Source organism: Acanthopagrus latus, chromosome 2 (assembly GCF_904848185.1).
Source record: "Acanthopagrus latus isolate v.2019 chromosome 2, fAcaLat1.1, whole genome shotgun sequence".
Lineage (NCBI taxonomy): Eukaryota > Metazoa > Chordata > Actinopteri > Spariformes > Sparidae > Acanthopagrus > Acanthopagrus latus.
Genome location: NC_051040.1, coordinates 88,479 through 113,306, shown reverse-complemented (window position 1 = coordinate 113,306; position 24,828 = coordinate 88,479). Strand labels below are relative to the sequence as shown.

At 43.1% G+C, this 24,828-nt stretch overlaps 2 protein-coding genes across 6 annotated transcripts; one reads left to right on the top strand and one right to left on the bottom strand.

Annotated features, from left to right (window-relative positions):
* The first annotated feature begins 657 nt into the window (after positions 1-657).
* LOC119013625 (S-arrestin-like) lies at positions 658-12,925 on the top strand. 5 transcript variants are annotated; one of them, XM_037088328.1, is made up of 18 exons: positions 658-730; positions 3,566-3,699; positions 4,097-4,146; positions 5,983-6,051; positions 6,184-6,244; positions 6,323-6,367; positions 6,654-6,853; positions 7,142-7,201; positions 7,701-7,768; positions 7,870-8,005; positions 8,326-8,410; positions 8,564-8,636; positions 8,903-9,040; positions 9,128-9,205; positions 10,704-10,718; positions 10,821-10,873; positions 11,393-11,402; positions 12,343-12,925. In XM_037088328.1, the coding sequence occupies exons 2-18, from the start codon at positions 3,639-3,641 to the stop codon at positions 12,434-12,436; spliced, it is 1,296 nt and encodes a 431-aa protein (XP_036944223.1). In that variant the 5' UTR covers positions 658-730; positions 3,566-3,638; the 3' UTR covers positions 12,437-12,925. The 5 variants fall into 5 exon arrangements, with proteins under 5 accessions (XP_036944223.1, XP_036944232.1, XP_036944253.1 ...); XM_037088337.1 differs by lacking the exon at positions 11,393-11,402; XM_037088358.1 differs by lacking the exons at positions 658-730; positions 4,097-4,146 and having other exon boundaries at positions 3,171-3,699; positions 12,343-12,922.
* Positions 12,926-14,407: 1,482 nt separating this feature from the next.
* On the bottom strand, positions 14,408-18,371 carry LOC119009540 (complement C1q and tumor necrosis factor-related protein 9A). The gene is made up of 5 exons (XM_037080908.1): positions 18,268-18,371; positions 16,220-16,556; positions 15,991-16,071; positions 15,832-15,912; positions 14,408-15,732 (listed from the first exon to the last, which is right to left on the bottom strand). Exons 2-5 carry the CDS (start codon positions 16,551-16,553, stop codon positions 14,840-14,842), a joined length of 1,389 nt encoding a protein of 462 aa, XP_036936803.1. The 5' UTR covers positions 16,554-16,556; positions 18,268-18,371; the 3' UTR covers positions 14,408-14,839.
* Positions 18,372-24,828: the final 6,457 nt, after the last annotated feature.

Below are 24,828 nucleotides of genomic sequence, written 5' to 3'. Positions count from 1 at the left end.
GGGAAAATGCAGCTCTTCACACGGGACTAGTTTTACCTGGGGACCTCAAATGATTTAGAAATTATCTCACCATGTCTGTGTTTTGTGCGGCGCATTCGCACAGGTGAAGTCTGTGTTTTAACTTGAATTTACTGACATTATCCCCAGGGTCGATCGCACTGGAGCCATTGCTGGAGCAGCACAATGGTTAGATATGGATATTTTTAATATAATAACTGGTGAGCCTGTTGAGGGATGGAAAAATGTTCCTTACCGCATGCTGCAATGCATGTAATCCATCTAATCTAATCATCTTTTGAGATTTTGCTCTTCTGACGAGCCTCCTGAATTTGCACCCAAAGTGCTGTCAAAACTTTCATTTATAATTCCCAAGGCAGCCTCCAATCGTAAAAATACACAAATACACACATTGTCTTTGACGCATGTTATACAATATACTGGACATTGTTAAGAAATGGCTCGGATCAACACACGATTCCCAAATTTTAATGGGAGTGGTTTGATGCAGCCTTTCGAGCAAATGCCGCTTTTATTAGCAATTCATATTTTTCATCGCAATCTTCTAATTTGTCATTTTTGCCCGTGTTTTTTTTGGGGGGGGCTTAATTCTAACCCACTAACCCAGCCTAAATGACTATCCCCTTTATTCCCATTTAGGAGTATTCCTAACGCTAAGATAAAAGTCTTTGTGAATAAATGCCCTGAAGAAGAAGAAGAAGAAGAAGAAAAGGTAAATTGTGTGTATCTGTGTGTGTGTCTGTGTGTGTCTGTGTGTGAGCGTCAGCAGACAGACTGCTGAGTCTGAGTGACAGCTTCTTATCAGCTCAGCAGAGACTCACAGCTGATCACATTATGTCAGAACAACAACATAAAAATCAATACTTATGGTCCATATTGTCTCATTTTCAGGATCATGTTATTATTTCAGGTGTCTACCAGAGGAAGTTGACATCCTTTACGTTTAAAAAAACATTGTGTCTAATCCTATCAAGTCCATCTCTAACACGACAGAGCTGCAGGTGTGAATCTAAATGTGGCGCAACATATCTGTTAGGCAGGGCTCCAGACCAAATGGTCACATTTTGCAACCAAAATTCGAGACGGTGTGACTAAAATCAGTCGTGCGTGTGAGAACAGTCAATTTGCTGGTGTGTGGAAGGGGCGAATCAAAGAATCTGGAATCACAGGTGGCAGGACATGGCACTGTGAGTGGTTAATGTGTGGCGGGGAATGGCCTAAAGTTGTTGGGAGCATGGAAGGAGCAGGTTTCACTTGAACAATAGTGAAACTTGACCCAGCAATTTCCACCAGCTATGTGTCCGGTGTGTTACAGCTCTGATCTGGTTTTGCTCTGCTGTCTGGCGACCCCCACCGGTTGCGTTTTGAGTCACAAGACTGAGGAGTTCCTACTATAGTCACATAATCACTCATGATCCCGGTGATCTATAATCACCGGGGATGTGAACCCTATCCCTAGCCCACCGGTTCTTCACCCCCAAACCAAAGAATGGCGAATGCCCTTGTCCCATCTTGGTACGGCTGCATTACTTCACCGAAAAGAAGTGCATCCTTGGCATATCAAAGGGCAAAGGACTGCTCTTCTACTGGGATTCGCCGGTTCACATCTTCCCGGATCTCGCCGCCGAGTTCGACAAGCTCTGAGCTGCCTTCAACATGGCTAAAACTAAGCTGCGTGAGGCCAAGATTGAGTACAGTCTATTCTTCCTGGCGGTCCTCTCTGTGAACCTCAACAGTATAAGGCACAAATTCAACAAGCCAGTGTTGGCTGCTGTGTTTTACCACACAAAGATAGCACTACCTAAATAATGTGACAAGCCTGTCTTGATCCAAGTTGTTGACTTGTTGTCGTTGGACCACCGAATGTTTAATGCTAACATAGCCATGGTACCAGAGTAACCTCAATGATAGCTATCATGGCTACTGCTATGTGGGTGAAAGTGTTTATTTACCAGGAGTTTTTTTTCTAAGTTATTTTCACACTTTTATTTACTGGCCCTCTATGACATTTGAATCCAGGACAATGTATTATTATGTATTGAAATGCGTTTATTTCATACTGGAGGAGACTTTCCTCCTTTCTTTTTTATTATGGAGTACAGTGGCCTCTGGAGGGGGAAAAAGAAATATAATTTCTGATGGGTCTGGTGCCTAATAGCGTGTTATCGCCTTCTGTCACCAGACATGAGCTGTTCATAGTGCTGAGGCTCAGACCTTCACTACTTGACTGTCTAAAGGATGATTGCATTGTGCTATTTCTTTGCAGTGATCAGGTCCAAAGGATATTATCCTAGGTGTGACATCTCTAATTTCTGGCAACCTAAGATATAACTTAATTTGTCGTGCTTCCTCCCAGGCCTGCATCTCCCTTCTGCATAAGCAAGATAAGGGCCCACTCAACCCAGGCTCTTACAGACCCCTCAGTCTTTCGGATGTAGACGCAAAGTTATTAGCTAAATTTTGGGCACATGTTGAGAAAGAATACTTCCCACAATTATTTCACAGGATCAAACAGGTTTTTATCAAGTATAGACTTTTATTTTCAAACCTTTGTAGACTTTTCAATATTACATACACATCTAGTCCAAACCCCAGATGCTGAAAAAGCATTTGACTGTTTGAGTAGGATTAACTTTTTTCTACCTTGGAGAGGTTTGGGTTTGGCGGAAAATGTATTTCTTGGGTCTGCCTCCTTTATGTCTCATCATTGGCTTCTGTTCAGAATAATACCTTTAGGTTGAATTATTTTCTTTGCAGCGTGGCACAATGTCCCCTTCTCCCCCCTACTATTTACACTTTCCATCGAGCCCCTACCTATTGCTCCACACTCCCTTGGTGACTATCAGGGGAAACTTAGGGGAGAGAGGGAGCAAGGTTTCCTTATATGCAGATGATCTACCTTTGTGTGTCAGGAATCCGACAGAATGAATTCCGAGTATCATGTCTGTGTTGAGGAGGTTTGGTCGGATCTCTGGGTACAGACTCAACTTATCTAGGAGTGAGCTGCTCCCAATTAATAAACTTGCCCAGGATCTGTCATATTCTCAATTCCGATTCAAGATGGCTGAAAAGTCCCTCAAATACCTCGGAGTGGTTGTGACCAAAACCATCCTCGACTTAAGTTAAACTTCAAACCTTTATTTGAGAAAACTATTAATGATTTTGGTCATTGGTTCCATCTCCATCTGTCTTTGGCAGTAAGAGTTAATATAATAAAAATTAACATTCTGCCCCAATTTTTTTTTCTTTTTCAGTGTATCCCCATTTTCATTAATAAGTAGTTTTTTTAGACAGTTAGAGAATTCAGCAGTTTTTTATGGAATAAGAACCCCCCCCAGAATTAAAAACTACTTTTTACACAGGCCAAAACGTGTCGGAGGAATGGGATTGCCTAATTTTCAATATTATGACTAGGCCTGAAATGTTCCCACTCTATCTTTTTGGGGTCAGGACCCTTAGCTGGGTGATCAGTCTACCTGGCTGCAAATTGAGCACGCCTCTTGTCAACCTTCCTTCTAGAGCGCTGTTCTCTCTCATCCTTGCATAGACCTCACTGTCGAAGATGTCACGGAATCACCTTCATCAGTGGCAAGGAACCTGGGCGTAATCCTCGATGGCAGATGTCCTGCACCCCCAACATCACTGCTGTGGCCCGATCTACCAGTCTACCTCCAAACACTGGTCAGACCACACGCCCCAGTGAGAGCACTTCGCTCCACTACATCAGCTAGCCAGATGGTACTGCCATTGCTGAGTCTCAAAGCCTGAAAATTAGTCAAATTTTCAATATTATGAAAATATCAATAATTAGATGAGAGGGAAGGCGTGAATCCGAAGACTGACCATCTCAGCCAGCTGTTTTTATAATATGGGACTGTGCAAACTAATCACAGATGCTGCTCAGTTAAAATCAACAGTGTTTATAAAAGAGTTCTTCCAAAACACAAACCACCTACTTTAACAAACAACATTTTGCAACAACTAGCAACATCAAAAACATAACCAAGCCAAACATATGTATGTGTGTGTGTGTGTGTGTGTGTGTGTGTGTGTGTGTGTGTGTGTGTGTGTGTAACAGGAAGTCCCTTCGACTACAAAGATACAAAGGCCAAAAAAAGTTCCATAAAGGTACTCGTGCTACTGAGAGAAGTCCGCCTCTGAACTCATTAAAGGGGATATACTAGACCCAGTATCTTAGGGTATAGCGGTGTTGTTAGCATAGTTTCAGACTATAACAGGTGGCTCATAAAACTACGTGTATCTAGGTGTGTATGTGTGTGTGAGCGTGAGTGAGTTAGTCGAAGGAAAGGAACCTTAGTTAATACTTAGCAGACAACAAAGACAAGACACTGACCATGTGAGCCGGAACATGACGTACTGTAATCACACATGTCGGCACAACTGTACAGGCTGGATTAGCCTGAATGAGCTCCTAGCTAGTGCAATAACACAGTTAGCACACAGTACAGTAAACCATATTGGACTCGGCAGTCCTTTCACAACAAAACAAAGCACAACAAAGAAAAATCTGCTATTTACTAACTGTTTCTGCCCAAACAAAAGCCTCTTACTTGAGTTGCTCATGGTGACTGGCGTGTGTCCCGTCTGACTTGGAACTCCCAACTTGTTTGGGAGCACGAGCAGGTGTGTGTCAGCGGGGTCAGCTTTAGGGTCCTCAACGCTGACGGCAGGCTTTATCACAGCGATATGTCGACTTGATGGAATGAACGGACCTCGGGGGATTCTCTATCTGTTTCTGCCCAAACAAAAGCCTCTTACTTGGGTCATTCGTTGGGACTAGCATGTCCCATCTGACTTGAAACTCCAACTTGTTTTGGAGCAAGTGCGGGGTCAGCTGTATCGTCCTAACAGTTGACGAAGGCAGGCAGCGATCACCCTGCGAATCGACCTGATGAAGGTCTAGACCTCGGGGGTTCCGTCTCCTTCTGAAGGTAATCTCTTCCTTCTGCAGGCGGGGAGGAACGACTGGGTTGTGCAGCGTTCCTGGATCCAAACAATAATGACGAATGTTCAAAGACAAAAACGAAAGTAAAACAAAACAGTCTCTGTCTCGTCCAGCAAGGAGGGAACTGACATTAGCTCAATCAAAATGGAGAACGTTTCTCAAAGTTGCACCCTTGTGGCAGTGGTTCCGTGAAACCAGGGGTCTCACTTGGACCCCAAGACCTATAAACCGGGAGTGATGTCACTTTGATCCTGGCAGAGCTTCTGGGCTCACAGTCAATAGGGACTGGGTGAACGTCTTGGGGGCAGGTCAGCCTGAGTCACAGTTTTTCACACCTTTTTGGGCCTTGGTTTCGTTCTTTTGCTCTGCAGTTCCTCATGGCAATAAGGCCCTAGTAGTTTGGGCTTTTGATTTCAGCTACAGGCCTTCTCTTTGTTTGAGACATGTGCATGGAGAAGGCCCAGGCCCAACACAGTTAACAGGTCAGTGTATGTGAGAAGAGTCGATATTGAAACCTGAGACCAGGAGTCCAAATACAAAGTTTGAATCACTGGTTCAGTGAGTGATAAACAAACACATCATAGAGTTTTTGAAAGAAAACTAATGATGATCAAACATCTGTTCTTTGGTTGAGGAAGAAGGTTCACATGATGATGGTGAAGGCTTCCTGCAGAACTGCAGATCTTCCTGTTTGTTCAGGATTATCTGTGTGTGTTGAGACTGTAATGATGACCCTGCTGACCAGGCTCTGTGAGTGTGTGTCTGTGTGTGTGTCTGTGTGTGTGTGTGTGTGTGTGTGTGTGTGTGTCCAGTATAAATGCAGCTCTGAGCATGATCAGCTTAGAAAGCTGCCTTCCACTTTCTACTCGGCACACATCACATCTGCTCTCAGGTCAGTTTTCTTTTCAACATTTTCAACATTAAGGGATTCTTTACATCTAGAGACCAATTTTAATTTGAACATGTTGAAGTTTTAAATTCTCTTCTCTGTGCTGCAGGTCATCACACCAGTCATCACCATGACTCCTAAACATGTTGTCTTTAAGAAAGTTTCCCGGGACAAGTCGGTGAGTTCTGCACAGATGGACTCTGGTTATAGCAGTAGATCAAAGAGGATCATGGGGAGGTTCCTCTGTTTCTACCACTGTAGTTTCCTTGAGCAAGGCACTGAAGAGGCCTGTGACCCCTCTGTGTTTCAGGTGGCCGTCTACATGGCCAAGAGAGACTTTGTGGATCACTGTGACACCGTGGATCCAGTGGGTGAGTCAGGTTTCTTTCAGACAGCAGGATGATGATTGGTTCATTCAGAAACATCTGATCATTCTCTGCCTCTTTCAGATGGAGTTATTTTAATCGACCCAGTGCAGCTTAAAGGAAAAAAAGGTCAGTATGATTCTAAAAAACTTTATTGATCATAGATCAGCAGATAAAGCAACACAATCTATAGTGGTCATCATGTTACAGTCATGTAGCCTCACATAGAAGGGTTTAAACAAGTATTTACAGAAAGGGATACACACAAAGGACAAGCAGAAAACATCAACCAACACTGGTTGGTTGGTTTGATGGATGATGTGTCGGTTGGTTGGATGATTTGTTGGTTGGTGTGCTGGTTTATTCATTGATTACGTGTCATCATAGTTAACATGATGTCTTGATGTGTCCTCAGTGTACGTGATGCTGTCGTGCACATTTCGGTACGGCCGTCAAGACATGGATGTGATGGGCGTGGCTTTCAGGAGGGACCTGTTCCTGGTGACTAGGCAGGTTTACCCTGAGCTGCAGGACAAAGAGAAGCTGACTCATACCAAAATCCAGCAGAAACTGCTACGAAAACTTGGAGACAACGCCTTCCCCTTCTTCTTCGAGGTGAGGAAAAAACATCCTCACCTCGATCCAACGGATCCAAACTCTAATGTTATTTCTGATGTGGTGATGCTTTCCTCATTAGACTTGGAAAGAAAAGGTTCTGCAACCAATTCTTCAGGAGAACCAATCAATTAAAGAATTAATTGACATACGGATGATCATTATCTTAGTAAACACTGATGTCTGACACGTGAGGCATCAACACAAAGTCTCACACTTCATACCTGCAGCAATGTAACTGAAAATGTGTAGAACATGTTTAACATGAACAGTTTGTTTGTGTTTCAGTTTCCAGACAACCTGCCGTGTTCTGTTGCTCTGCAGCCTGGACCCTCTGATGTGGGAAAGGTATCTCCTTCATCATCATCATCATCATCATCATCACTAGCTTCAGTAGTGACGAGGACATTGAGTCAGTTCAGATGTGTCACCGTGACGTCAAACCTTGAACCTTTTCAAATGTCATTAATGATCCTGCGGTCAGAGGACACATCCAGAACCTGGTCCTGAACACAGTTTACACATCCAGAACCTGGTCTTGAACACAGTTTACACATCCAGAACCTGGTCCTGAACACAGTTTACACATCCAGAACCTGGTCCTGAACACAGTTTACACATCAAGAACCTGGTCTTGAACACAGTTTACACATCCAGAACCTGGTCCTGAACAAGGTTAACACGTCCAGAACCTGGTCCTGAACACAGTTTACACATCCAGAACCTGGTCCTGAACACAGTTTACACTTTCATCTGCTTAATCTCTCGTCAGTAAAATAAACACAACTGTGTCAGATCCAATACAGATCACTAAGTGAACCTTCTCATGTCTCTGTGTGTTTGACAGAAATGTGCTGTGGAGTTTGAGGTGAAAGCTTTCTGTGGGGACAACCAGGATGAGAAGATCGACAAGCAGTCAGTTTTTATTTAATAAGTAATCTGTGATTGTCATGAAATTATTGAATATTGTTTTTCATTATATAGATAGTTTGAAACATGACATTGTGTCCCTCCAGGAGTTCAGTCCGTCTCACCATCCGGAAGATCCAACACAGTCCAGAGAATACTAAACTGGTTCCAGTAGCAGAGACAACCTTCGAGTTCCTGATGTCTGATAAACCACTGCATGTCAAATTGAGCCTGCCCAAAGAGGTGAGATAGGACAGATTGAGCCTATCCAAAGAGGCTAGATCAGTCAGTGTACAAAGAGATGGGATGGGACATGAAGATAAATGTCAATGAGAGACCAGCTGTCTGTCTATCTGTCCATCTCTCTGAACTGAGTCGGCTGTGGCTCAGGGGTAGAGCCAGCATCTTGTTATCGGAAGGTTACTGGTTTGATACCCCTGGTCTGCATGTCGAGGTGTCCCTAGGCAAGATACTGAACCCCAAACTGTTCCTGATGTGCTGGTCGACACCAGTGTCAGACAAAGTTTCTGATAAGTGTTCTAAATGTAAATGTCTTTCTGCAGACGTTTTACCATGGTGAACCTGTCCCAGTGAATGTAGAAATCACTAACTCGTCCAGCAGGAATATCAAAGACATCAGTGTTTCAGGTGTGTTCTTGTGTTGTTTCTGACACATCAGCTTTCGTCATCACAGGAAAACAAACATGTCTGTTTATTTATGTAATAAATATCTGTATATATTTGTCTGTTTAATCTATCGTTTAATCTGTTATTAATTTAGGTCTTTTTGTCTGTGTTTAGTTGAACAGGTGACCAATGTTGTTCTTTATTCCAATGATAAATACGTCAAATCCGTGGCTAAAGAGGAGACAAAGTGAGTCCACCCTCTGTTAAACCTGATTTTGTCACTTTAGCTGAATAAATGACTTCCTGTTTTGTATATTTGATAATATAATTTAGTGATGACAGTGAATTATTTTTATTTTCTTTGTCTTATAACTGACAGTTGTATTTATTTTGTATGGCGCCTGTCAGCAAGTTGGTCATACAGTGGTTTAGGGTTTAATTTCAGATGAGGGAAATATGAACACAATGTCGATCTGAGATACAATAAATGACCAATTATTCATTTGTTTGCAGTGACTCTGTCCCCTCCGGTACCAGTCTGAAGAAGGACTACACTCTCTATCCTCTGCTAGCTCACAACAAGGACAGAAGGGGACTTGCTCTTGATGGACGACTCAAACACGAAGACACCAACCTGGCATCATCGAGCATGTGAGACACACCGAGACACTCAGATGATAACTCTCCCTTGCTGATAGAGACTAAATGTGTGGAACTGTCTCTCTGTGTTTGTCTCAGAGTGAAGCAGGAGGTGCTTAAGGAGGTGCAGGGGATGCTTGTCTCCTATAAGGTCGTGGTGAGGATGATTGCCTCTGGGTGAGTGTGAACCACTTTGCAGGCTGGAAGTTACATTTACATCAACATTTCATATCACCATCGATAATGAGAAAAGAAAAAATTGGTTGGTTGGGAGGGAGTCATGCCATGTGGGGTCAAGGTGAAGTCTGATCAAGTAAGTCTCGAGTGTTTAGCTGAAGACAGAGTGATTTTGGGATGAAGCGGTTACAGACGATGGATGGATGTAAACGAAGTGCGCTGCAGCGTTCTGGATACGATAGGCTGAGAGTCCAGCCAAGAGGGAGTTGCAGTAAACCAGGCAGGAGATGACCAGTGTTTGGACCAGGATTTGAGTTGCGTCTTTTGTGAGGAAAGACCGGATCCTGCAGATGTTTTAGAGGGCAGATTTGCAGGATCGGGGCACAGCAGTGATGTTGGGGGTGCAGGACAGTCCGAGGATTATGTCCAGGTTCCTCACCGTTGATGAAGGCGATTCCATGACATCCTCAACAGTGACTGACACGTCCATGTGAGGCCAGTCTTTTCCCGGGATGAAGAGGAATTCAGGTTTACTAAGGCTGAGTTTGAGGTGATGAGCAGGTGTCCAAGCAGAGATGATGCAGACATTCAGAGATGAGCATCACAACTTGGCTGTTAGAGGAGGATGAGGAGAAAGATAGGAACCGTTGGGTGTCGTCAGCATACAGTGCTGGTCTTTTTTTGTGGTGAGTGTGTGTGTGTGGGCGGGGGACCAAATGGGCTAGAGTGACTGCAGAGCCTAGTGATCTAGTATATAGTGAACACAGAAACGGTTCTAATACTGAGCCTTGAGGGACGCCAATTTCCAGAGAGCAGGGTTTGGACAAGGAGCCATTCCATGTGACCTGAAAGGTGCGATTTGTCAGGTATGATGTGAACCAGGTTAGAGCAGAGTCAGCAGTGTTCAGTCAGAGTCAAGAGGAGGATTTAGTGGTCGACTGTGTCAAACGCAGAGGATAAGTCGAGGAGAATGAGGACTCCTACACAGAGTGTACACAGAGTTTACTAAAAAGAAAGTTTTTGAATAACTCACATTAGCAGTCGTTGTTCCGCTTGTTGCCATTCTGCCAGTGATGATTGGGAAGAGGTTCTGGATGCAATGAGTGACTCAGTCACCGTGAGGAGGCCCGTCTCAGTGGAGTGAGCCAGAGTTCAGCTGACAGCTGATGTCAGAGACTTCTGCTCAGTGAAACTTCAGCTTCACTATTCCTGCCAGTATTCTCTGCCCTTCTTCAAAACTATTTATCCACCAAAAACCCCAAATGCAATCAAATCTGTCATGTTTGATCTGGCAGACTGTGACATAACTGTGACATAACTGTGACATAACTGTGACATCACTGTGACATCACTGTGACATCACTGTACCATGTGACACCACTGTGACATTACTGTGCACTGTGACATCATCAGTGAGTTTTATATCTTTGTTGTTAAATATGACTGAACTTATGTATAAAATAAAAACTGATGTTTTTGTTTCTCTGTGTTCTGACAGGACAATTGGATCCAGGTAACATCTAATAAACACGTTCTGTGTGTCTGTGTATGTTGATGTGTGAAAATACATTCTGACCAATGAGTGTGTTTGTGTGTGTGTGTGTGTGTGTTACAGCGAGGTGTCTTTGGAGCTTCCTTTCAGACTGATGCATCCGAAACCTGAACCAGGTACAGACCTCATCTTCCTCTTCTTCCTGTGTCAGTCCAGTTACAGTTTGTTTCTTCATTGACAAGCCTGCACACAGATTACTCGAGTGTGTGTGTGTGTGTGTGTGTGTGTGTGTGTGTGTGTGTGTGTGTGTGTGTGAGCTACAGAGAAGACTGCTGACTGTGTTAAGCAGCTTGTTGTGTATCGCTGACAGCAGTCAGTTGTTTATCATCTCAACAACAAGATGAGTCACATCCTGAAGATTAACATTCTGCTGATCAATACAGATTATATATTCACACACACACGCACACGTGTATACCTGTGAGGACCCTCAGTTCTCTCCTCATTCAGAAGTTCATCAGAACAAAGAATAAATCAATAAAAACTCACAATGTTTAATGAAAGCTTATCGATAATGTGTCCAGAACAGCTCACCACTGACAGAGAGAGTCTGAATCATCAGATTTGAATTATAGCTGAACCATAATCATGTTTCTATTTTCTTTTCTTGATCACATTTTCTGTTTGATCTTCAGCCAAGGAGGGGTAAGATCACTGCTCAGTTTCATTAAATCAATGATTCAGTTGACGTCATCACAGCCACAGTCCTGAATGAACAAAACATTTTGTGACTTTTATTAACTTCACTGATGACAACTACACCTCAACACAGGTCCTTCAAAGTACCAGACTGATGTCTCCATCTCTGCTATTGTTCCTTTCATGAAATGATACAGCAGGTTTCACCTGTCTGTTACCTGAGAACACATCCCAATTTCACCTGTTAAAGTGAAACTCTCACCAAAATGCAACCTAGGCTTTTTTATGAACATGTATGAGACAAACCTTTGTGTAAAAGCATAATCATGATGACAGAGGCACTTTTAAGATTTACCGTATTTTCGTTTTCGGGTCAAACTCATTTTCAATGGGAGTGCTACGGGAACTTTTACGATAGCATCAAAATCTCTATTTTTAAAACACTAAGAAAGCTCGACACAACATGAAACTTTGCTCGTCGTCTCTGCACATGAACACCAGCACTGAGAACATTGCTTGTGTACACAGTCTTTACTAAAAAGAAAGTGTTTGAATAACTCACGTTAGCAGTTCTGCTCGTTGCCATCCTGACAGTGGTGAAGGGTCGATCAAGGACAGTTGAGGTGGAATGCTTCTAAAGCTTAGTTCTATATAAATGCATGGATAATTTGTTGTTTTGTCAGCAGCGAAAACAATATTGACCTTGAGGTTGAAAAAGGAGAAACAATACTAAAATAAAAGGCCAGAAAAGTCACATGAGATCTCGTGTGGACAGTTGTTGCCAAAAGACAGTAGTTCCACCTTAACTGTCCGCCATGTCACGTCACATTTGGAAATCGACACTTCTCCACTGGCAGGATGGTGGCGAGCGGAACAAGCTACTGCTAATATCAGTTTTTGGGTATAAACACTCGACTAATGAGCCCCTCCCCTCTTTGTCCTGCAGCGAATCAGATGACATGGTGTTTGAGGAGTTTAAACGAGCCTACCTGAAGGGCATTGTTTATGGAGATGATGATGAGTCTCCCACAGAGGCATAAACTACAATGAGGTTGACTTCAGTCGGACCTCAGGTTTGATCTCAGGATTTCCATGGCCCAGTGATGTACTTTCCTGTAGTGTCCCCCTCAGGATAAACTGCTTCACTGTCAGAAATCACCAGGATGTTTGTCACTGTAATTGACTAGGGACCCGTCTTACACAATGCTGCTGACAGGATGCAGACGAGTTCTTACAAATGGTTGTTAATAATTTGATTATTATTTTGTCAGTTTATTATTTTCTTCCTTTATCAGAAAACTGTAAAAAGTTTAAAACTTGTGACTTCAGACTTCAGAGTAAAACATTCACTGAGAACATAGTAATTGTAGATATGTTGAAAAATGGAAATTTGTTGTTCTGTTATAATTAAAAACGCTTGTTAGTATGACGAGATCATCTGATTGGAGGTGAAACATTAAATAGGTGAAAAAGATTTCAATGTGTTTATCTGTGCTGATAGATCAATACAGAATATTAATAAAATACAATTTAGTTTCATTTACGTGAAGGAATCTGTTTGTTTCTAAGAGCAATACAAATTAATCACACACACACAATTGATAATCAGTTAGTGTGTAACTGCATCATAGTTCTTCTGTCAGGTCATATAATTTAACAAACTAGTTATGTTAAACAAAAGCACTTTAAATACAAATTGAATCTGTCATCAATGTGGATTTACACAGTATATTCTTTACGTTTGATGTGAATTTATCATGTAGGTGTGTTGTTAATATAAAACCTGGACAGAATCCAACATTAACATGGACATAAATATTAATGTGAGACCCAACAGGACACACAATCATCTGCATTTCCATCCTTATTCCTTTACATTCAAACAATGTTTATATATTTGATATTGTATGTAATTAATGTTGATAATGACTTTGTAGATGAATGTGCTGTAGCCTTCTGCCACCAGGTAGTGCTGTTGAGTGAGTCTAGCAGAAGAAGAACATTTACATTGATGTTTGAGGGCATTTATCAGAAGCTTTTTTCTAAAGCATCATCAGGAGGAGTTTTGAGCTCAGTATCTTGCCCAAGGACACTTTGATTCGTACCATTGACCTTTGGATTAATAAATGACCCGCTGTATCCCCTGAGCCATAAGAAAATTGAAGAAGAAGAGAAGAAGAATGACTTGATGTGATGTCAGCGAGATGATGTGAAACAAAGATCAGCGATCTGTTGGATCACCATCATTTTATCGATCAGACAAACAGCTGATCGTTTCTTTCATGTTTTATTGCATTTCTCTCAGAAACAGAATATTCAGCTGTTTCTTTTTCATCTAAAGTGAAGCGACAGAATGACCACAAACCAACAAACCATTTCTTTTTCTAAACTAAAGAATAACAGATGTAAATACCATATCATAAACCTCACACTCAAGTCATCAAAACATGATCAGCTGACAGGTGACGATCAGCTGACAGATGAAGATAAGGTCCATCAGCATTTTTTTTTTGTATCATCTGTTTGAAAACAAGCTCCTGTGATTAACTCATTGGGGTGTGATGTAGTCTAGCACACCTGCAGACTCAGGTTGTCTTTGTTCCTTTGTTGGAGAACACAGTAGAGAGACTTGTCCAAACCCCGCCCAGCTGATACAATGTGGATCTAAAGTGAGGTGGTGTATCGTTTTACAGAGCTGTTGTAGGATCAGTGGCAGGAGTTCATCAGATGACTTGCTGTCCGGAAGACTTCAGCATAATCACACCAGTTCAGACAAAGACTGAAATGACCTCAAGATAAACAATCAGCTGAAAACAGAAGGATGTTATTACAACAGCTGCTCATGACAAACACATGCTGCTCCATAACAGTACGACGACGAGGGGCCAAACACAGAGACAACAACATGAACCAGGAAACAACTTACAGATACTAACAAACAGCTCACCAGTTAAAGGGATACTGGTTGATTCTCCACACCCATGTGTCTCTATGCACCAGTGTCTCTACACATGGTGAGCTTCTTTGTTCCATGATGGTTAACAAAGAAAGAAGAATACAGAGATTTTAGGGAGTCCTATGAAAGCCACACTCACTTTTATTATTTTTGTTTCACATAGAAGACAAACTTTTAGAATTGGGGTGGATGCACAAGTTCAGGATCTTCTCTTGGCTGGGACAGTTATGATGGTCAATGTTGATGATTATTTTGGTGTAAATACTCTTCTGGTTTGCTGTCAGTGATGTGTTGTTATGTTGTCTTGTCTTCATGTCTCTGGTTTCTGAACCTGATCATCACACTGAATCTCTGATGGCTGATTGGTGGAAAATCATTTAAGGATAATGTTATCTACAATAATTTATGTCCAGGAGTATTTTATTTATTAGTGAAGCTACCTGGATTCTCCATTGGCAGGTGGAGTCGGGGGTTGGTGGTGCAAGACTCAGTCGCCCCAGCTGTACATGTCCTCGGTGGGGGCACTTGTAGGCATTGGTCCTCTCAATAAGGGCATGTCACATGTGTCTGGGTGGAGCAGGAAGCCAGAGAAAGTACTGCTGGACTCAGAACCAGCAAACATGCCATTAGTTACCTTGTCCTTCACCTGGATCCATACACGGTCCCCACGGGCCATGTGGACAATGATTTGTTGCGAGGTGGTCCCTAACACTTTGGTGTCTGTGGTCTTAACCAACGGTTTGAAGTTCAGGAAGAGGCCAACTTTGAGGACCCTCTCGTAGACAGTGAGGTGGTAGCTGAAGAGGTAGGTGCCATTGATTGGGGCGGTATAGATCCCCTTGCTGGGGTCATAGCTCCCCTGGACATTGTAGTGAATGTGGGTGAAGACCACTGGGGCATTTGGTGGGGGGTAACTGGACGTCAGCCCTGCAGCGAAGGCGGACTGGATGCTGGGCATGCAGGGACCAGGACGACCCATCATCCCCATGTCCCCCATGTTTCCCTTTGCCCCCTGTGGTCCTGTTTGACCCTCAGGCCCCATTTGTCCCTCCTCCCCCTTATCTCCCCTATCCCCCTTCGGCCCTTTAACCCCATCTATCCCATCTGTACAGTTACACTCTCCCTGGGGCCCCAGCTCTCCTTTCTCACCCACAGATCCAGGGACACCAGGGCGACCCATATCACCCATGTCACCCTTCATGCCTTTGGGCCCCATCACTCCTGCACTACCAGATGGACCTCTGGGTCCTACTGGACCAGGCACACCAACTGGTCCTGGGAGACCCTGGCTGGACTCACAGGTTTCTATGCAGACTCCATCGTCTCCTTTAGGACCTTGATCACCTGGACGTCCATCCAGACCTTGCTCACCTTTAGCACCTTCAGGACAGCAAAAACCCATGTCAGGAACTGGATCTGAGACTATGATGGACTAGTAACATCAAACAACCTGATACCTGGAACTGATTTGTCACTTACCTTTGAAGCCTCGCTCTCCTTTGGGTCCCATGAGACCCTGAGGTCCTTGATGTCCCTTCTCTCCCTCGTCTCCTTTCTGCCCTGATGTTGAACATACAACAGAGTCAACACAGATGCAGATTCACAGATAAGAGCAGAGGATTATGGGAAGTTATTCACCTTTGACTCCTTGTCTGCCAACAAAACCTGGAGGACCTCTGAACCCTGTCAGCCCTCGTCTTCCAGGACTGCCTGGACTACCTGAGCAGGACAGACATGAGCTCTAATTAATTTCATCACATCAAGATCAATGATAATATCCTGGAACATCACACAGTCCTGGATCAGGTCCGTCCCGGAATTGCAGTCTTTACTCTCACTACATATGTGTCTCTGTGTGATGTCTCACCCGTTGGTCCGAGGTCTCCTCTGTCTCCTTTGGGCCCCTTGATTGTCTGACACTGTGTGCAGCGACAGAACCAGGGGACCTGGTCTGGGGTGATGGATCCTGGGCTTTGCTGCAGCATCAGGCAGTAGGCCTCCAGGGCCCCGGCTGACGGCTCCGTCATGTTGTTTCCGATGGGGCTGAAACTGCGTTCAGGTTCATCCATGCGCATATAGGGAGGAGGTGAAAAAGGGTCGATGGACGGGAGCTCCCAGTCCCCAGAGGAGGGCTCAGGCATCGCCATGACAATGGGGAGGGAAACCACCATCAACAGGAAGTGAAGAGGAAAGTTGAGCATGGTCTGCGGAGATGGAAGAACAGTGATGACATCACATGTTCTGTTTCATTGATTTATTTATTAATTTAAGGAGTCTCAAAAGCCAACAGAACAAGAACTGGCTGAAATCTAAACAACATTTTTTAAGTCAATTCAGACAAACTTGTATGTAGCTGTGTATGTGACTCTGTGTGTGTGTGTCTGCATGTCTGTGCGTGTGTCTCTGTGTGTGTGTGTCTGTATGTGTCTGCGTGTGTGTCTGTTTGTATGTGTCTGCGTGTGTGTGTCTGTGTGTATGTGATATATAGCCTGTTTTTGATTGATTTCAGGACTTTAACAGTTTGTTTGGTTTGTTGCATATCGATGGCATTCAGCTCAAAAATGAATGACTAACCCTAACCCTAAAATACAGCTGTAAAATTGTTCAATGTTTCATTTATTTCATAAAGTTAACCTGTGAATTTCCTCAAGACAAACCCGGAGCTGGCCTGTGAGGTTTAGTTAGGGTCTAGGGAGTATGGAGCCACTGAGTGAGTTTGAAAGGTGACATATATTAAAGTTTTTGTCAGTTTAATTTTTTATACAAGTTTGAAGCAAACTTTTACTTCCTGTCTTTTACAAATGTTTTTTGTCTCATCTGTTTTTAGAGGGACAGTGAGACCTTACAAATATAAAATATTAAAAGTCCACCAGGACTATAATTGAGTACAATGAATCGTTGAAATTATGACAATTGGAAGGACAAAACATAACCCTAACCGACAGATTTTTTTGGGCTTTTTGGCTTTATTGACAGAGCAGCTGAAGACATGACAGGAAACAGGATGAGAGAGAGAGAGTGACACAGTAAAAGGCCCTGGGCTGGAAATGCCAGAGACCCTCTTACCCTGCATCTGTTATACAACCCTGCTGGAGGACTATTCTGGAATATGAGCCACTGATTGGGAAGGACTGGGTTTACTCTTGGTCAAAACCTGAATACACAACATTTGAATGGAGAATTTTCAGTGATTATGTTGGGCACCACAGTGGCCACAAGGATGAAACATCCAAATCTCCTGAACTATCAGAACAATCATGTATGATGACAAGAACACCTTCTCATCAGCACACGCTCAACAGAGTGACTGACGTGATCAACACAAAAGTTCTTCTGTGGACTTGTATCACACTGACTGATAAACTTGCTGTATGAATGCTGCTGCATGTTGTTCCTGTATTGTACTTATTAACCCGACCAAGAAAAGTATCAAAACTAATTATAAATAGTTAATGGTAAAAAGTAATTCCACTCAGTCTGGTGTTAATTTAAACATGCTTAAAACAGGAGGTGTTGTTTTACAGGTCAGTGTTTGAATGGTGGTTATTCAATTATCAGAATTATTATTATCAATAATTTAGGCATATTAGAATGATAGCTTTAGATTAGATAGATATAGATACTATACAATTCTTTCTACAAAAAATAGGTAATAAACAGTAGTGTTTTATTATTATTAGTACTCTTTTGCAAAGGAAACACTGTGATAATACATTTTTAAAGTGTGTCAAAATCATCTTTACTCTTCTTTATGTTTTAATGTTTAAAAAAAGTTTGTCCTTTTTCACATTTTAGAGTTTTGTAAATATGTTTAAATGTTTGTAATTCAATATGATATTATTTTTTTAGAAAATAATTAGTTTTGACTTATTCTTTAAAAACAATATCTAAAGTGAAGTCCGTCGTGTCACTCACCAAACAGTCGATGCTTCGCTGTGTCTCCAACGTGAAGTGAAGCCTCAGAGTTACCTGCAGACTCACCTGTCAGCTGCTAATAAAACACCTGGACTCCGCCCACCTGCTGCTCCACCCATTCTCTGGTGTGTCTGTGTGTGTGTGTGTGTGTGTGCTGGGTAAGTAGGCCTGTGTCTTTGTGTTTTGTCTTTTATACATAATGTGACCTCGTTAACACTCACAGGTGTCACATCACAGTGACATCACTGGAGGCTTTTATTGTGAAGGAGCCTCATCAGCTGCTTTAATGACCCATTTCACATCAGTGATAGATGTTAAAGGATCTTTTATGGCTTGATTGTGCGCGCAGCAGACTACAAAGTAGCTGCTGTCAGGTCATAAGTATTAATATATTATGATGTGTTCAAAGCTAAGTGAGTCTGAATGTGACATTGTGACTGAGGAAACCCTAACCTAGATCACCATAACCCTTAAATGATGAATTAACTACTAATTACTAACTACTAATAGACAAATACTATAAATATATTCATTATAATGACTATAGTAACTTAAATAAGCACAACAAATATGTAACTTCAATAACTACAATAAGTGTACAGAAACAGCTGTTTTCTTTGACGGTATGTCGGGTCAGGTCATTCAGAGACATCAGGATTAACGTGATGGTCCTGATGCGATGATGATTGGTAGACATTGACTTTCCTCTGGTTGAGACACAAAGACTGTAGCATGATAAGGACTGTCAGTCATTGAAAACTCAAACTGATGATGAATATAAATAAGAAACACATCCAGACAGATAAATGTGACGCTGTGGATTCAGAGTATAGAGACAAAGCTGCAGGACGGATCACAGAGCTTCGCACAGGATAAGCAAACTCTGTGTTTTAACTTGAATTTACTGACATTATCCCCCGGGTCGATCACACCGGAGCACTTGCTGGAGCAGCACAACAGTTAGATATGGATATTATATATAATAACTGGTGAGCCTGTTGAAGGATGGAAAAATGTTCCTCACCACATGCTGCCATGCATGTAATCAATCTAATCATCTTTCGAGATTTCGCTCTTCTGATGAGCCTCCTGAATTTACACCCAAAGTGCTGTCAAAACTTTAATTTATAATTCCCAGTCCAGCCTCCATAATTCTCGACTGGAAAAAGGCAGAAAGAAGGTGCGGAAACACAAAAAAACATAAGAAAAACAAAAAACGACCCCAAATCACAGAGATGCCGATTTGTAGGAGACTAATACTATCACTTAACCTCTGTGTTTGGCAAAATATGGTAGGTAATTTGCAGTGGAATTTTTACTTTACTAAATTACGGACATGGCAGATTCGCACAGGATTAAGATCACAGACAACCTCTGCAGCTTTTCGAGCAAATGCCGCTTTTATTGGCATGTTTTTCATTGCAATCTTCTATTTTTATTTTTTTTTTTTTGGGGGGGGGGGTGCACTTAATTCTCCTCATAAATACATTTCTTTATCCAATATCTTTTCATAGGCTTTGTCATGGGCTTGTAGGCAACTTCCTTATTTTCACTTCATGCATTGCGCAGCCTAAATGACTTCTTAATGTGCGTCCAGGAGGGACTCAGCGTTGGAGTGTTCTGTCTCTTCATGGACATCACAAAGTCCATTTGTGTCGTTATTTTCCATAACGACTGTCATGATTTTCACATGTAGACTCAGCCTGTGTCGTCTCCTCGATGACAAGGTCATGAATGTTCCACTTTTACAAAGCGTCGGTTCCTTAAGCGTATCAGCTGTTTTGTTCCCACTGAGCCTCTTTCATGTGTCAGTGACCTGGTTGTGATTTCAGAGGCCGTCTTCATAATGCTCAGGTGTAACCCTGATCTCTCTCCGTATGGAGCTGATTGAAGGCTGTCACCCGATCCAGCTCACAACAAACCGTCTATAGGTGGAGGGTTAAGGTTTATTGAGACAGGGTCCTGGGAATCAGGATGGGAGGATTCATGTAGGTCAGCTGTGGGCTTCTGTGGTCCTGAGCGAGGTGAGACAGACATATCATGAGTGCCATGTTCAGCTGCCAAACTCAAGGCCTGATTTCATTACTGAGACAAACAGTTTTTGAAATCCTGAAGAGTTCCTTCCTGCTCAGTGGGTTTTCAGTTCTGGCTGTTTCCTGTTCAACATGTGAACAACACAAAGTCTCAGTTAATGAAAAGTGGGAGATGACTAATGTTATTCCACATGTGACGGATGAAAAACACAATGTCTCTGTGATTATTGACTTGTTCAGTTGTTGTAATTGTTTAGTTGATGCATCATCAGTCACATGTCCAAGTTGAATATCTGTGAACTCTGAGTGCTAAAGTCTCCGATTGGATCTCTCCTAACTCTCTCTACGGTAAAAGTTAAATATGAGTTGTTGTGCTGGGTTGATCATAGCGTCTGTTGTCAAACTATCAGTTTAAAAAAAAAGCTTAATTACGGCGGCAAGGGGGGAAAGGGTTAGATAGAGTTAGGGTTAGAAAGCAAATTCAGTAGCGTAACACCTGGAAGACCGACTACACATCGAGCCTAGTGCAAATAAATGGGATAAATGGGACGGTCAAGCCTTCGGAGTATTTCCTGGTTGTGTCACCAGATGTTCCTGCCCTTACGTCACAATTTCTGCTGCCCAGGCAAATCTTGGGATATAGCAGGCTGCAAAGTATCGTAGCGTTGTATATTCCAAAAAGCAAGGCTGCATTTGTGGGAGCCTTCACGCTGTGTTGTGATGTAATAGGCCTTCAAGTGTGTCCTTCGAAGGATGCAGCCCCTGAGTCGGGAGACAACTATTGAGCCTTCTTGTAGTACTTGAATGCTGCAGTGGCTGTAACCCACCAGAGTCATGATGACACGTAACATTGACATGAACCTCCTGAGAGACAGTAAAGACACAGTTGCTGTGTCTCAATTCAAGGTCTGCATCCTTCGCAGGACCCAGACTTTGCAGCCCGCAAAGCTGGAGAGACCTGCGAGGCTGCGTCAGCCGTTATTAAATGGGACAGTCTAGCCTTCGGAAGATTTCCTGGTTGCATCACCAGATGTTCCCACCCCTACCCATACGTCACTATTTATGCAGCCTAGGTCCGCAAAAGTGACAAGAAGAGTAAAGTTTGACTGTCAGATCTGTTTGAGCTACAGGAATTTCTGATGTCCTTTTTAATCCTCCTGCTTGTGGAGGAAGAGGAGAAGCGGCTGGTTTATCTCGAGTTGAAAGGACCGTGGAGAGGTAAACCTGTTATTGAACCCATAGTAATGTTATTAATATTATCATTATTAGCTAGCTAATAGTTAGGGGTCATTAACACACCAATACATTATGTTAATGCTGACATATAAAATGTTGATCACCACATATGGTTTTGTTTTAATTTTAAAGGCATTATCAGTATTTAAAGTGTTTGGTAGATAGGTTTGTTTGTTGTAATGCCATCCATCCATCTTCTTCCGCTTTAACCGAGGCCAGGGTGCAGGGGCAGCTGTCTGAGTAGGGACACCCAGACTTCCCTCTCACACTTCCTCCAGCTCTTCCAGTGTGTCCTGGGTGTCCTTGAGGCAGGAACCCTCCCCCAACTCAGAGGGAGCAGGCCAACTTTTCCCAGTCGATAACCATGGTCTCGGACTTAGAGGTGCTGATTCTCATCCCAGCAGCTTCACATTCGGCTGCAAACCACCCCAGGTCATGCTGGAGGTCCTGGCTCGAAGGAGTCAACAAGACAACATCATATGCAAAAAGCAGAGATGAAATCCAGTGGCTCCCGAACCAGACCCCTCCAGCCCCTGGCTGCGCCTAGAAATTCATAAAAATGATGAACAGAACCGGTGACAAAGGGCAGCCCTGCCGGAGTCCAACATGCATTAGGAACAGGTCTGACCGACCCCGTACTCCTGGAGCACCTCCCACAGAATGCCACAAGGGACACGGTCGAATGCTTTCTCCAAGTCAACAAAGCACATATGGACTGGTTGGGAAAACTCCCATGAACCCTTGAGCACCCTGCGGAGGGTATAGAGCTGGTCCAGTGTTCCGTGGCCAGGACGAAAAAGGCATTGTTCCTCCTGAATCCTCGACTATCGGCCAAATTCTCCTCCCCAGTACCCTCAAATACACTTTCCCAGAGAGAATGAGGAGTGTGATCCCCGATAGTTGGAACACACCGTCTAGTCCCCCTTTTTGAATAGGGCCACCCCCTCAGTCTACCAGTCCAGAGGCGCTGTCCCCGACTGCCAGGTGATGCTGCAGAGATGTGTCAGCCCTACAACATCAAGAGACTTGAGGTACTTAGGGCAGATCTTATCCACCCCCAGTGCCTTGCCACTGAGGAGCTTCCGGACTACCTCAGTAACTTCGGCATGAATGATGAATGAGTCAACCTCTGAGTCCCTAGCCTCTGCTTCCTCTATGGAAGGCGTGCCAGTGGGATTGAGGAGATCCTCGAAGTATTCCTTCCACCGCCCGACAAAGTTGTCAGTCGAGGTCAACAGCTCCCCACCTCCACTGTAAACAGTGTTGGTGGAGGACTGCTTCCCCCTCCTGAGGTGCCGGATGGTTTGCTAGAATTTCATTGAGGCTGACCGGTAGTCCTCCTTCATGGCTTCCCTGAACTTTTCCCAGACCTGAGTTTTTGCTTCTGCAACCACCTGTGCTGCCACGCGCTTTGCCTGCCGGTACCTGTCAGCTGCCTGATGAGTACCGGCAGGCTTGATAGAACTCCTTCTTCAGCTCAACAGCATCCCTTACTTCCGAAGTCCACCACCGAGTTCGGGGATTGCCGCCATGACAGGCACCAGAGACCTTATGGCCATAGCTCTGAGCAGCCGCGTGTCACGCGGTGAGGGATGTCCTGTCTTGGGTTTTTTGTCTTGTGAATTTCATGTTTTATTTTTGAAAAGTAACTCTCTTCTCGTTTCAGGTCACTTGCCCTTCCTCTTGTGTCCCTGGTCTGACGTCATTCCTAATCCTTGATTGTTTTCACCTGTGTTCCCCTCCCCATGTGTATAAAGTCTTTGTCTTCCCCTGTCTGTATTGCCAAAATATTTTGTCGTCCTGTTGTGTACTGAAGCCCTGTTCACAGTCTTGCATATCTGAAAGTTAAGTATTGCCAAGTTTTATTTTCTGTTATTGTTCCTCTTGAGAAGAGTAATTTTGATTTCATAGTTTTCTGGTCAGGATTTGATTTTCAGTTTATCGTTTTTCATAGCCTTTTGTTTTCCTCCTTGTGGAACATCTTTTGGTGTACCTTTTCTATTTATTTAGAGTAGTTAAGTTTCATAGCCTGTGTGCTGTCCTCTTCAGAGTGTTTTTTGTTTATTTAATTTTCATAGTTCTAGACCTTTAAATAGTGTAGGCTTTCCTCCTTCGGGAGCGTCCTTTGTTTCTTCTGTGTTTTATGTCTTGTTTGTCTTGTCTGTATCTCATAGAGTTTCATAGCAGTTTACTTTATCATTCTGTCTGAAGAGTTGCAATTCAGATGAATAAAACCTGACATTACTTCTGCCATTCTGCATCTGAGTCCTCTCTTTTTGTCAGAGTCTGACACCGTGTCAACAATGGAAGTGGGGAACATGGTCCTAACCCTAACCCTCAAGATTCAAAGGATTTTATTTGTCACATACTCATACAGGATTCGCAGTAAAATGTTTTTGTGACATGTACTGTACTTATGTGCTCAATTGAAGTAAAAATACAATACAGTGTAAGTAAAATAAAATACAATAGAATACAATGAAATACAATAAAGGTTTTAGTAGAAGTGGTTATGGCTAATTTACATGTGCAATAGTTATGAAGAATATTATAATATGTTAAAACTAGATCGACAGGCAGATGTACAAATGTTGAAGTTCTGATTACTGCAGGGAAAAAACTTACTCATGCTCTCTGTGCGTGTTTTATGACAGCGCAGGTGTCTGCCTCACCTGAGGGTCACAAACAGTTTGTTGCCGGAGTGATGGGGATCCTTGATAAGTACCCTGTTGGTACACCGTGTGGTACGTCAGTCATACGTAAGTCACGCAGAGGGGGAAGTGGGTTACCCATGGTCCTCTCAGCAGTCTCTACCCCCTGCAGGGCTCGCTGGCCCCCACAGGAGCTGTTACCATACCAGACAGATATGGCTCCAGTCAGTAAACCCTATACAGCAGAAGAGTAGAAGGGAATCAGGATCCGTTGGGAGACCTTGAATCTTGAATCACTGCATTTGGGTCTGCCAGGTCTGTCCAGCTTCCTCCCCTCCCAGCAGATCCAACTCACCATCAGGTGGTGATCAGTTGACAGCTCAGCCCCTCTCTTCACCTGAGTGTCCAAGACATAAGGCTTGAGGTCAGATGACACAACTACAAAGTCGATCGTTGACCTCCGGCCTCGGGCATCCTGGTGCCACATGCACTGCTGGACACCCTTATGCTTGAACATGGTCTTTGTTATGGACTAAATATCAATTTTAAACAAAATCCAGAAAAAACACACACATTTCCTTATTGCAAAGAAAACATATTTCAGGAGAAAGTCTGTGTTCAAAGTTAAAACGATAATACTT